The 14,424-nt window shown below is 36.2% G+C and overlaps 1 protein-coding gene across 1 annotated transcript; it reads left to right on the forward strand.

The window, feature by feature from the left end:
* Nucleotides 1-3,448: 3,448 nt before the first annotated feature.
* LOC116568181 (olfactory receptor-like protein OLF4) lies at nucleotides 3,449-4,399 on the forward strand. Its single transcript, XM_032303720.1, is given in 1 exon segment — nucleotides 3,449-4,399. A coding segment is annotated over 1 exon segment (951 nt).
* Nucleotides 4,400-14,424: the final 10,025 nt, after the last annotated feature.

Below are 14,424 nucleotides of genomic sequence, written 5' to 3' on the forward strand. Positions count from 1 at the left end.
CCGAAAAACAGTCTGAGGGGTTTGAAGTGGTTTAATGTGAGTTCTTTGAATGTAAATTGCCCTCATCCAAGGGAAGCTATGAATGAATTGGAAAGATTAAACTTACTATCCTCAAATAATTTTATTGACCATGTCCATATGAGATTCTTCCTGCTGTTGTAAAATAGCCTCACCTAGTTGCTTAAAACAAACCCATATGTGCTCTTACAGTTATGGAGGCAGAACCTTGGAAGGAGTCTCATCGGGCTAATAGCAAGATGTCTGCAGGATTGAGCTCCTTCCAGAGGCTCAAGGGAGAATCTGTGTTCTTTCCAATTCCAGTATCCTTCCTGGCTGCCTGCATTCTTGGGCTCCTGGCTTTTCCTCCACCTTCAGACCCAACAGGGAAGTATTTTGAAAGTCTCTCCAACACCAACTCTTTTGTCTCCTTCATCAACATTTGGAAATCCATTGTAATTACCTTAGTCCCATATGGACAATCATAACTAATCTTATTTTTTTCTTTTGTCTTTTTATTTATTTTTATTTTGTCTTAAAACATTTTTAATTTAAGTGTAATTAACATAAAGTGTTTTATTAATTTCAGGGATATAATATAATGATTCAACAATTCTATAAATTTCTCAGTATTCATTAAGTATACTCATTTTTATAAAGATATTATTTAAATATTTGACAGAGATCAAGAGGGCACAGGAAGGGGGAAGGGCAGAGGGAGAGGGAGAAATAGGCTCCCCACTGATTAGGGACCATGACCCCGACCCTGACATAGGACTCGTTCCCAGGACTTGGGATCATGATCTGAGCTGAAGGCAGACTCTTAAGGAAATGAGCCAGCCACATGCTCCAGTAGCCTCTTATTTTTTAAGTTTTTATTTAAGTTCAAGTTAGTTCTGCTTCACTTTGTCCCTGCAATTTTTAAAATAAACTCTTTCCCCCACACCCACACACAAAAAATTCAAGTTAGTTAAGATACAGTGAAATATTAGGTTCAAATGTACAATTTAGAGATTCAACACTTCCTTTCATTACCCTGTGGTCATAACAGCAGATGTGCTTTTCAACCCCAATGACCTATCTCACCCACCTCTTATTTTATTTTCTTTTTAAATAGGCTCCATGACCAGTTCAGAACCAAACATAGGCCTGACTGATTGAGCCACCCAGGTGCCCTTAACCATTTTTAACTAAACAGCTCGGTGTGATGAAATACCTTCACATTGTTGTGAGCTGGCACCACCTTCCATCTCCAGAAGCCTGCATTTGGTGAAGCTCAAGTTCTATACCCAAATATATATATTTTTTCCTTTTTTGTTTGTTTTGTTTTGTTTTGTTTTTTCATTTTTTTAATTTATTTTTTATTTTCAGCATAACAGTATTCATTATTTTTGCACCACACCCAGTGCTCCATGCAATCCGTGCCCTCTCTAATACCCACCACCTGGTACCCAAACCTCCCACCCCCCCACCACTTCAAACCCCTCAGATTGTTTTTCAGAGTCCATAGTCTCTCATGATTCACCTCCCCTTCCAATTTACCCCAACTCCCTTCTCCTCTCTAACTCCCCATGTCCTCCATGCTATTTGTTATGCTCCACAAATAAGTGAAACCATATGATAATTGACTCTCTCTGCTTGACTTATTTCACTCAGCATAATCTCTTCCAGTCCCGTCCATGTTGCTACAAAAGTTGGGTATTCATCCTTTCTGATGGAGGCATAATACTCCATAGTGTATATGGTGTCTTTGTGTTTCAGACTCTTGTTTGAGATAGCTCCATGCCTAACCTATTCTCATTCTTACTTCTTTCCTTTGTTCCATAAGCTCTTAGTTTCTTTTAAAACTTACATTTTATATTATGCACACACAAATATTCATACACTTTTATACAAGTTCTTGCAGAGAATCTTATGCTCATTGTAAATAGTCTTTAACTCTGGTGCTATCATTTTTGTTGTTGTTTTGGTAGTTTTTCTCCCTCAATAGTACATTAGAGTTTTGTCTGCATCAACCAGTATAAAGCTAATTCATTATTTCAGTGATTGCATAATATTTCAGGGCATGGATGAGTCATTCACACTTTGAGGATTTTTCACATTCTTTCTCATTAAATTACTATTTTATCAATTATATAAAAATATTTTGAGGTTGAGTTAAAATGCTTATTCTCCACTGGGGGTAATTTTCTCCTCCCATGGACATTGAGCAATGTCTAGAGAAACTTTAGTCTGCCAGATATGGGAGTGTCACTAGAGACAATGCATGCTCCAAATCTAAACACCCTACAATACTTAAGATTCTATCCTCTAGATTCATCCATGTTGTTGCAAATGGCAAGATCTTATTTGTAACTCTTAGTACCCTTTATCTACTACCTCAGTGCCTATCCTCTGGCAAGTACCAGTTTTTTCTTTGTATTTGTTCATTTGGTCTGGTTTTTTAAGATTAACCATATAAGTGATCCCATGTGGTATTTGTCTTTGTCTGATTGTATTTCACTTAATATACCTCTGGATCCATCCATTTTGTTTCTAAAAGCAAGATCTCGTTCTTTTATATGACTGTATTCTGCTGTATGTATACCTACAAACCAATCATCTTTATCCATTCACCTGTCACTGGACCCTTGGCTGCTTCCATATCTTGGTTATTGTGAACAATGCTGCAATAAACATTGGGTGCATATATATTATCAAATTAGTGTTTTTGTCTTCTTTGGGAAGAGAATTATTTCATCATGAGGTGTTTTGACTTTTAACTTTTTGAGGAATCTCCATACTGATTTCCACAGTAGCTGAACCAGTTTGCATTCCCACCAACAGGTCAGGAGTGATCCCTCTTCTCCACATCTTCACCAACACTTGTTATTTCTTGTCCTTTGTACTAGCCATTCTGACTGGTGTGAGGTGATATTCTTAATCTTTTGGATCTCATGTAAATGCAATTCTTTTATTTCTTTTTCAGATGTTTACTGTTCATATGTAGAAATGCAACTGATTTTTTGAGGGTTGGCTTTGTATACAGTGACTTGGCTAAATTAATTTATTAGTTCTACTAGTGTTTTTGTGGCAACTTTAGGATTCTCTAAATACAAGATCATACTGTCTGCACACATAAGTTTATTTCTTCCTTTCCATTTTGGATGCTTTTTATTTCTTTTTCCTTAATTGCTCTGAGTAGAACTTTCAGTATTATATTGATTTGAACTTGTGAAATTGAGCATCCTTGTCTTGTTCCTGATCAAAGAGGAAAAATGTTCACTGTATTCTCATCGAGTATCATGTTTGTTGTAGATTTTCATAAATGGCTTCATGTTGAGATAGTTTCCTTCTGTTACTAATTTTTAGTGTTTTTATCATTTTCCATTCATAAATATAAACATTAATTTCTTGAGTGCAGAATATAAACAATAATGCACCTGCCAGGTTAATAGTGCATTATTGTGTCATGTTCTTTGTCTCTTATTTTGCTAGTCACATCAATGACATGGAACTAGAGAATGATACATGGAATTCAGAATTTCTTCTTCTGGGACTTTCAGAGGAACAAGATTTGCAGCCTTTCCTCTTCTTGCTTTTCCTGTCCATGTACCTGATCACCATATTTGGGAACCAGCTTATCATCCTGGCCATCAGCTCTGACTCCCACCTCCCCATGTACTTCTTCCTCACCAGCTTGTCTTTTGTAGACATCTGTTTCACCTTCACCTCCATTATCAAGATGCTGTGGAACATTGAGACTCAGAGCCAAGTCATAACTTATGAAGGCTGACTCATGCAGAACTTTTTCATACTTTTTGTAGGTTTGGACAACTTCCTCCTGACTGTGATAGCCTATGACCGTTTCATGGCCATCTGTCACCCGCTGCACTACACGGTCCTCATGAACCCCCAGCTCTGTGGACTGCTGATTCTGGTGTCCTGGATCATAAGCATCCTTCATTCCTTATTAGAAAGCTTAGTGGTGTTGCGGCTGTCCTTCTGTGCAGTCTTGGAAATTCCCCATATTTTCTCTGAACTCAATCAGATGATCCAACTTGCCTGTTCTGATACCTTTCTGAATAACTTGGTGATGTATTTTGCAGCTCTCCTGTTGGGTGGTGGTCCTCTTTCTGGGATTCTTTACTCTTACTTTAAGATACTTTCCTCCATATATCAGACCTCATCAACTAAAGGGAAGTACAAAGCCTTTTCCACCTTTGCAACTCACTTCTCAGTTGTTTCTTTATTTTATTGTTGGAGCCTAGGAGTGTACCTTAGCTCTGCTGATACCCAGAGCTCCCATTCAAGTGCAGTAGCCTCAATGATGTACACAGTGGTCACTCCCATGCTGAAACCCTTCATCTACAGCTTAAGAAACAAAGACATAAATGAGGCTCTAAATGTCTTTTCAGGGTGAAGTCATTAAAGGGCCATTTTTTTTTTATTTCCAGCATAACAGTATTCATTATTTTTGCACCACACCCCGTGCTCCATGCAATCCGTGCCCTCTATAATACCCACCACCTGGTACCCCAACCTCCCACCCCCCGTCCCTTCAAAACCCTCAGATTGTTTTTCAGAGTCCATAGTCTCTCATGGTTCACCTCCCCTTCCAATTTCCCCCAACTCCCTTCTCCACTCTAAGTCCCCATGTCCTCCATGCTATTTGTTATGCTCCACAAATAAGTGAAACCATATGATAATTGACTCTCTCTGCTTGACTTATTTAAAGAAATACCTGTGATTGCAGCCTTAATGCTTAACAGCCAGAAATTGTGATTCTTTTATCAGATCATGATAGAAGAATTCAAACCCTCTGTTTATATCCTAGAGTTTCAATTTTTCTGAAGTTCAGTTGTTTCATTAAACTTTCTGCTCCATCTGATAGCCAACAATTTTTCCTGTTGTTTTCTTAATTTCCAAAGTTGGTTCCTACCTTGAATCAGAAATAATTCAGGGATTCATATTTTCCTCATAGGGTGATGAACTGTCATAGTTTTATGAAATAAACTACATTTGGCAACTAAAGCCATTTTTATAATATTTTTGTAGAGGAAATTCTGAGATCAAAGTTTTTTACCCTGTGTCTGCCATTCCTTTCTACTTTTTTATCTTCAATGTTCTTCCTGATAATATAGACTTTAACCTACTAGTTTGTTTTGTAGCTAGCCATGGGGCTTCATGATTCTCAAGAGGATCTTGTTCTCTTATCAGCTCAGCAGACACAGTATCTCGGGCACAGAATAGTAAGGCAAAAATTGCTTATGCAAAACACCCTTCAAGGAACACCTGGGTGGCTCAGTCATGATTCCTGGGTCCTGGGATTGAGTCCCACATCAGGCTCCCCCTGCTCTGTGAGGAACCTGTTTCTCCCTCTCCTTCTGCCTGCTACACCCCATCTTGTGCATGCATGCTCTCTCTCTCTCCCTTTTTCTCTCTCTCTGTCAAATATATAAAATCTTAAACAGAACAAAACAAAAACCCTTCAAGTGTAATCTACAGAAAGACAAATTTGCATAAATGAAGTGACTAAATGTAGGCTCAGTATCAGAGAAGTCCTGAAATATGATGCAGTAAAATTTTCTATAACACCATATTTTATTGCAATAAACCTGTCTTCAGTGATGTTCATCTACTCATCTACTCAAGTGTGGAATATTTGATGTCCATGTTTAGAGGTTTTTTTTTTTTTTTTAATTGGAATGAAGAATTTGGTGGCATATTTTATATTATTTAATTGTATGATTTACTTTTCCATTTGAATATTTCCAGTGTTACCTATAAATATTACTCACTCTATTGCCTAAACTTAAATTCTTTCCTTTTAGAAATGTCATAAATGTTATATTATGAGTGAACAATAAATGTATTTACTCTGTCATTAATTTCTTTGTTATGTTATAAACTCTTTTCAATCCTATGATCTAAGATGACTCAGAAAAGAGCTGGAATTTCTGCTCAGAGATGTCTAGGAATGAAAACTTGTGACTGAAGGTCCCATGAGTTATTCCTGCAAAGACGCAAAGGTCTTTCCAAATTCTACCAGTTACCTAGAACAAAATCTCAATGGTAATCACTTTTTAGTATAGTTATCTGAAATAAATATGAATAGCCAGGCGATTATGCATACACTTATAAAATATCAGAACAAATGTCAAAAATAAGCAGTAGATTATTCTTAATATTCTAAGTTCTATTTACATTGATTATTGAATCAGTCAGCTATTGCTCATAATAAGCCATGCCAAAATGAAACTATATATATATATATGAAACTATAAATGAAACTATATATATATGTATATATGCTAAAATGTAACTACATATATATGAAACTATAAAATGAAACTATATATATAAAGTTTCATTTTGGCATGGCTTATTATATATATATAAATATATATAATTATATATATAAATATAAATATGATTATATTATATATAATATAAATAATATATAAGATATATATATATACATATATATATATATATATATATCATATGGAAGTCTGTGATGGAAAAGTCTTCTTGTCTCTGCAAGTCTCTTCATGAGTGTGCTGTAAGCTGTGGGCCTGCTGGAAATTCTCTGCTAATCCTGGCCGTGTTCTCACATTTGGGGTGCTTGCTCATGGTATGCTGAGCTTATTATGGTGAGTGTGTTCTTAAGGATTGAATCTGCAGGATTTTAATATTTAGTTCCTATCATCTGTAAATAAAAACACTTGTACCTCTTCCTTCCTTTCTTTCTCTTTCTTCCTTTCCTTTCCTTTCCTTTCTTTTCCTTCCTTCCTTTGTCTCTCTCTCTCTCTCTCTCTGTACTTCCTTATTTCTGATTTGGATAGCTTATATTTCTTTATCTACCCTGATTGCTCTAGCTAGGACCTGCAGTATTACATTGGATAGGAAAAGTGAGAGTGGACACTTTGTCTTGTTACTGATCTCAGGGTAAAATTTTCTAACCATTAACCATTTGAGTACAATGTTATTTCGGGTTTGTCATATATGGTCTTCTTTTATGTTGAAGTATGTTCCTCCTATACTCCGTTTGTTGAAGATTTTTTTAAACTCATGAAAGGATGTTGTTTTTGTCAAGAGCTTTTCTGCATGTATTGAGATGATAATATGATTGTTATATTTCATTCTATTGAACCATCCTTATGTTCCAGGGATAAGCACCAGTTGATTGTGACACATAATCTTTTCAATGTGCTGGTTAATTCAGTTTGCTAATATTTTTTGAAAAATATCATGTCTATGTTCATCAGGGATATTTGTCTATAGTTCATTATTTTTTGTATAGATATTTTCTGGCTTTGGTATCAGGGTAATGCTTGTCTTGTAAAATGATTTTGAGAATGTGTTCCCCACTCTATGTTTCTGGAAAGTTTAGAGAATTATTTTCACTAATTTTTCTTCATTTTTTTTAATTTTTTCAATTTATTTATTATCAGAAAAACAGTATTCATTATTTTTTCACCACACCCAGTGCTCCATGCAATCCGTGCCCTCTATAATACCCACCACTTAGTACCCCAACCTCCCACACCCCCGCCACTTCAAACCCCTCAGACTGTTTTTCAGAGTCCATACTCTCTCATGATTCACCTCCCCTTCCAATTTACCCCAACTCCCTTCTCCTCTCTAACACCACTTGTCCTCCATGATATTTGTTATGCTCCACAAATAAGTGAAACCATATGATAATTGACTCTCTCTGCTTGACTTATTTCACTCAGCATAATCTCTTCCAGTCCCGTCCATGTTGCTACAAAAGTTGGGGATTCATCCTTTCTGATGGAGGCCTAATACTCCATAGTGTATATGGACCACATCTTCCTTATCCATTCGTCCGTTGAAGGGCATCTTGGTTCTTTCCATAGTCTGGCAACCGTGGCCATTGCTGCTATAAACATTGAGGTACAGATGGCCTTTCTTTTCACAACATCTGTATCTTTGGGGTAAATACCCAGGAGTGCAATGGCAGGGTCAAAGGGAAGTTCTATTTTTAATTTCTTGAGGAATCTCCACACTGTTCTCCAAAGAGGCTACACCAACTTGCATTCCCACCAACAGTGGAAGAGGGTTCCCCTTTCTCTACATCCTCTCCAACACATGTTGTTTCCTGTTTTGTTAATTTTGGCCATTCTAACTGGTGTAAGGTGATATCTCAATGTGGTTTTAATTTGAATCTCCCTGAGGGCTAATGATGATGAACATTTTTTCATGTGTCTGATAGCCATTTGTATGTCTTGATGGGAGAAGTGTCTGTTCATATCTTCTTTCCATTTTTTGATATGTTTGCCTGTTTCGTGTGTGTTGAGTTTGAGGAGTTCATTATAGGTCCTGGATATCAACCTTTGTGTGTACTGTCATTTGCAAATATCTTCTCCCACTCCGTGGGTTGCCTCTTTGTTTTTTGGACTGTTTCCTTTGCTGTGCAGAAGCTTTTGATTTTGATGAAGTCCCAAAAGTTTATTTTTGCCTTTGTTTCCTTTGCCTTTGGAGACATATCTTGAAAGAAGTTGCTGTGGCTGATATCGCAGAGATTACTGCCTATGTTCTCCTCTAGGATTCTGATGGATTCCTGTCTCACGTTGAGGTCTTTTATCCATTTTGAGTTTATCTTTGTGTACGTTGTAAGAGAATGGTCGAGTTTCATTCTTCTACATATAGCTGTCCAGTTTTCCCAGAACCATTTATTGAAGAGACTGTCTCTTTTCCAGTGTATATTTTTTCCTGTTTTGTCGAAGATTATTTGACCATAGAGTTGAGGGTCCATATCTGGGCTCTCAACTCTGTTCCACTGGTCTATGTGTCTGTTTTTATGCCAGTACCATGCTGTCTTGGTGATCACATCTTAGTAATAAAGCTTGAAATCAGGTAACGTGATGACCCCCGTTTTATTTTTGTTTTTCAATATTTCTTTAGCGATTCGTGGTCTCTTCTGATTCCACACAAATATTAGGATTATTTGCTCCAGCTCTTTGAAGAATACCGGTCGAATTTTTTTTTAATTAATTTTTTATTTTTTATAAACATATATTTTTATCCCCAGGGGTACAGGTCTGTGAATCACCAGGTTTACACACTTCACAGCACTCACCAAAGCACATACCCTCCCCAATGTCCATAATCCGGTGCTGGGAAAATTGGACAGCCACATGCAGAAAAATGAAATTGGACCATTTCCTTACACCACACACAAAAATAGACTCAAAATGGATGAAGGACCTCAATGTGCGAAAGGAATCCATCAAAATCCTTGAGGAGAACACAGGCAGCAACCTCTTTGACCTCTGCCGCAGCAACATCTTCCTAGGAACAACGCAAAAGGCAAGGGAAGCAAGGGCAAAAATGAACTATTGGGATTTCATCAAGATCAAAAGCTTTTGCACAGCAAAGGAAACAGTTAACAAAATCAAAAGACAACTGACAGAATGGGAGAAGATATTTGCAAACGACATATCAGATAAAGGACTAATGTCCAGAATCTATAAAGAACTTACCGGTCGAATTTTGATCGGAATGGCATTAAAAGTATATATTGCTCTAGGCAGTATGGGAGACTAATTCTTCTTTAAATGATTAGTGGAATTCACCTGCAAAGCTCTCTGGTCCTATTTTTATTTTCTTTGCTTGGGGATACATGATTACTGATTTAATCACCTTACTCATTATCAGTTTGTTCATATTTCCTATTTCTACCTGATTTATTCTTGGTAGGTTATACATTTCTAGGGATATATCTATGTATTCTTGGTTGTCCTTTTTTTTTTTCAGAGTAAATTGTTCATAGTTGTCTCTACGATTCTTTTACTTCTGTGGTATTGGTTGTAAAATATCAACTTTTGCTGCTTATATTTTTTATAAAATTTTTAAGAATTTTTTGAAGATTATTTATTCAAAAAGGAGAGAGAGAGGAGGGAGAGAGGGGGAGATTGGCAGACTCCATGCTGAGCATGGAGCTGGAAGTGGTGTTTGATCTTAGGATAATCAAGATGATCAGGATGATCAGGATGAGTGAGGACCAAGAGTCAGACTCAACTGAGCCACCCAGACATCTGCTGCTTCTTTATTTATTTACATCTTCTTCCCCACCCCTTGTCAGTATTGCTTAGTTTTTCAAAATTTTGGCTCCTAGCTTTGTTGACATTTTTTATTGCTTTTCTTGTCTATATATCATTTCTCTATGTTCTGACATTTTTTAATTTCTTTTCCTTTGCCGCTTTGGACTTAGTTTGTTCTTTTTTCCAGTTTTTTAAATCATAAAGTTAGGTTATTTACTTAAGGCCTTTTTTTTTTTAATGTGAGCAGTTATTGCTACAAACTTACCTCTTAGAGCTGTTTTTGCAATATCCCATAAATTTTGATAGGCTGTGTTTCCATTTTCATTTGATTCAAGATATTTAGAAGTCCTTTTTGGCTTCTTCTTTCACCCATCAGCTGTCCTGGTTGGCATGGTTTAATTCCCGAATATTTGTGAATATCTCAGATATATGTACCTTACATTCATTGAAACATTATTCACAATAGACAAGTTATGGAAACAGCTTAGTATCCATTATCAGATGAATTAATAATGAAGGCATATTCGTACAATGGAATTCAAGAAATAAAAGAAGGCATTCTTTTCTTCATTAAAATATGGATTGATCATGAGGGCATTACACTAAGTGAAATAATCAGAGAAAGGCAAATAGTGTATGATCTCACTTATATGTGAAATACAGAAATCTGAACTCATAGTAACAGAGAGTAGTTTGATATTTGCTGGTGGTTGAGGTTTGGGGAAATGCGAAGATGCTGGTAAAAGCCTACAAAATTTCAGCTCAGGAAACATAATATACATCATGGTCATTGTGGTTAACTATATTCTGTTGTAGACTTGAATGTTGTTTACAGATTACATAGTAAATGTTCTTACAGTAAAAGAAAATGGTAACTATGTGAAGTGATGCATGTATCCACTAACCTATTTCAGTGATCATTTCACAACATATGTATTTATGAAGTCACCAATCATAGTTTTATATTTCAATTACATTTCAATAAAAATGGATAAATAAAGAAAAAAATTCCTAAATCTGTCTTCTATATGCATTTCATTTTTTAAAAAAATAAGTTTTATTCAATCAAAATTGCATCATGAGCATTAGTAATTTTCTCCTAGTTAATTCTAATTAAATATTTCATTTATAAAATTTGTCATTTGTTTGACTATATAACTTGTTTATATTTCCCCAATTACTCCTTTTTTTAATATAATATACATATTTTTGTTGTTGTTGTTGATCAGTTTCATTTTAATTTTACAGTCCAGAAAATGTGTAGCTTTTCATAATATGTTGGTATTTCTTTTTTTTTAATTTATTTTTCATTTATTTTCAGCATAACAGTATTCATTATTTTTGCACCATACCCAGTGCTCCATGCAATCTGTGCCCTCTATAATACCTACGACCTCGTACCCCGACCTCCCACCCCCCGCCCCTTCAAAACCCTCAGATTGTTTTTCAGAGTTCATAGTCTCCCAATTACTGCTTCTTAATTGGATAATAAATTGTTTCTTTTAAAAAGTTTCAAATGATGAAAAAGTTGGTAGTTTGCTGGATAAAGTTCTGTTACTATAATGGATGTGACTAAATCTAGTATACCCAATTAACTTTGCTTTAGTGGCTCCTGACATGTGAGATCAAATGCTGTCATGTAAAAGTGTGAGCTCATGTTTATAAATCAAAGGATGCTTTTTTAAATCAAAAGTTTCATGTAAAATTCTAATTCCTAAAGGATATGCTGCTGCTGTTGTTTCACCAGGGTTTAAACAGTAGTAATTAACCTTTCACAGATTACCACGTGGCCCTTAGAAGTTTTTTGGTCACAATGATAATGATGGCACAAGTTTGAGAGCTTCACCAACATCCAACCATCGTATGAATTGTTATCAATTGTCATACAGTATCTTGGTTTTGTTTTGTTTTGTTTATTTCTTTTTGTTTCCCTCTGTGTGTGTGTGTGTGAGAGAGAGAGAGAGAGAGGTCATGATCTGCTCCAAAAACAAGCTTCCTCTCTTTTGAATCTGAATGAGTACAACACTGACTGTCTCCATTTTTGATCATGTACCAGGACAATATTCTTGGATCTGTTTTTACACTTTCCCTAGTCACAACAGAAACTCCTGTCTACTTTGAGGCATTGAAATTGTAAGTTAGTTTTCCCTCTGGCTTTGAATGTGTCTTTGATCAAAATGGATTCTGATCTCCCCTGAGGCTTCCCAATCTCAGGAATGGAACCAGCATTCATGTACTGAATGGAATCAGCATTCATGTACTAGAGGCCGAACGGTCGCCACCCAAGATTATAGATTCCAAAAAAACATCAAGGCACCTGATAGTCAGATTGAGGAATCATAATTGTAGGTATAATCTCTTGAAAGCCGCTAGGACAAAGAGGCTCCTTACTTGTTTTTGGAATCCAGAACAAGATTTTTTAAACTACCACTGAGCCAATTTTTGCATTTCAAGTGTTACTTCCTTCCAGCAGAACCCTTTCCATTAAAAAACAACACTACACCAGGACTACACCAGGATGAAAACCAGTAAGAATATGTCAGTGGGAAGGTCAATCAATAGGAAAACAGTATCTGCATAAGGTTGCCATGAAGATGACATCAGTGATAGTTTTTAGCTCCATCAATCATTGAGTTATTTAGGAGGTCCTGGTCTCTCTGAAGCATCTGGAAAGAAAAACTTTTATTTTTTTATCTTTTCTCAGACTAGGAATGGTGATCGACAGGCAAGGGGTGGGAAGAAATATTACCTTTGGAGAAAAGCCTGACTCTCTGCAGTGGAATTTCCATAAATTCCCTGTGGACACATAACTTAATCTCAATATATACTCTGAGACCATTCTACTGCTGAAGGTGGACAGGGACATGAAAACTTTCAGACTGAAATTTACACCAGTGGTAAAATGTTTGCAGAGATGGCCCCATATCACCATCTTTCTCCATAGCCATGTCTTTGGCAATGTGTGCAGCACCTTACAGCAGGTAGTGAAAACTATTCCTCTACTTTGATCTGGGCTAGATTAGTATTTTTTATTTGCTGTGTCCAGAAAAATATGATAGGAGTGACAGTGGACCTTAGAGCCTTGGTGCATTTATCTGCTCTGTCTTGGAACATTGCCTCCAAAAAACCACTTAAGCCAGGTGTGCCAGAGGAAGTGAGGACATGTGGAGCAGAGCCAATTTGTCCAAGTCAAGGCAATCCTGGGCCAGCCATAGATAGCTAGCCAGACCCGAATTAAATCAGAATGCCTTGTGAAGATGAGCAGAGCTCTATCAGCTGAAACACAGCTGACTGAAGACTCTTGAGAAGATCAACAGATATTAGAACAACTCATCACCATAAAATTCCATTTGATCCTGAAAACATTAAAGAAGGTCATTTGCCTTCAGGATGACTTGCTATGCAGCAACATTCATGATCATCCATTATTCCAGTTTATTTTGTAAAACTTAGAAAGTGACTCTAATGAGAATCATCTTCAGATATCAAGAAGCGAAGTACTTGTGTTTTTGTGGAGAAAATATGGAGACCCAGAATCACATAACTAGTCAGGAATTTATGCTCTCTGTGACTTGCAGAGATATCTTTATTTTAGCCCAATGTGACTCATTTTTGGTTTGACCTCCATGACTGGAAGTGTGTAAATTTGTTTCTTTTAAACCCTCAGTGAGGAATTGGTGATAGCAGCAATAGGAAATTGGACAAAAAGATTTCTCCAATAAAATTTTCTTTGAATAAACTGAATTTAAACCTCTCAATTCATTCACTTGTTTTCCTTGAGTAAGGGAATTTTGAGTTAAAACTATATCTTAAGTAGAAGAAAAATCTAAAGTCAGATGAGAGATATTCAGTCCTATCAGCTGGCATAGAGAAGATCTCCTTACATAAATGTCAGTGTGGTTGTGTCTTTGAGGACTCAGGGAATTAAGATAGGAAAAGTGATTCACTGTTAAAATTAAAGCCACCTGTTCTAATCTAAAATTTTTTGTCTATATTTCACCATTCCTAAAATATCTTGTGAAGGCAAAAGTTCATTCTTTTTATTTCTTTGGGCTCCAAGTTTCTCTCAAGTTCTCTTTCAACACAATAGATAGGTATAATGAGTTATAGTGAGTACTAGGAGTATTCTGCATGTGTATATATATATGCATGTGAGTGTGTTTGTTTGAACATAATAGGTATACATACACATACATTTAAATACAGACTACCCTTATTCTTGAACGTACTTTGGTAAAAAAAGTACTTCCATGCATTTCATCTTTTCTCACAATACCTCTTAAAGTCATGTTTATGATTCCACATTGTGTTCCCATGAAAATGAGGGCTTGAGGGATTACACCTTAACAATTGTATAGCAAAACAGAAATTATTG

This window comes from Mustela erminea, chromosome 1, assembly GCF_009829155.1.
Source record: "Mustela erminea isolate mMusErm1 chromosome 1, mMusErm1.Pri, whole genome shotgun sequence".
Lineage (NCBI taxonomy): Eukaryota > Metazoa > Chordata > Mammalia > Carnivora > Mustelidae > Mustela > Mustela erminea.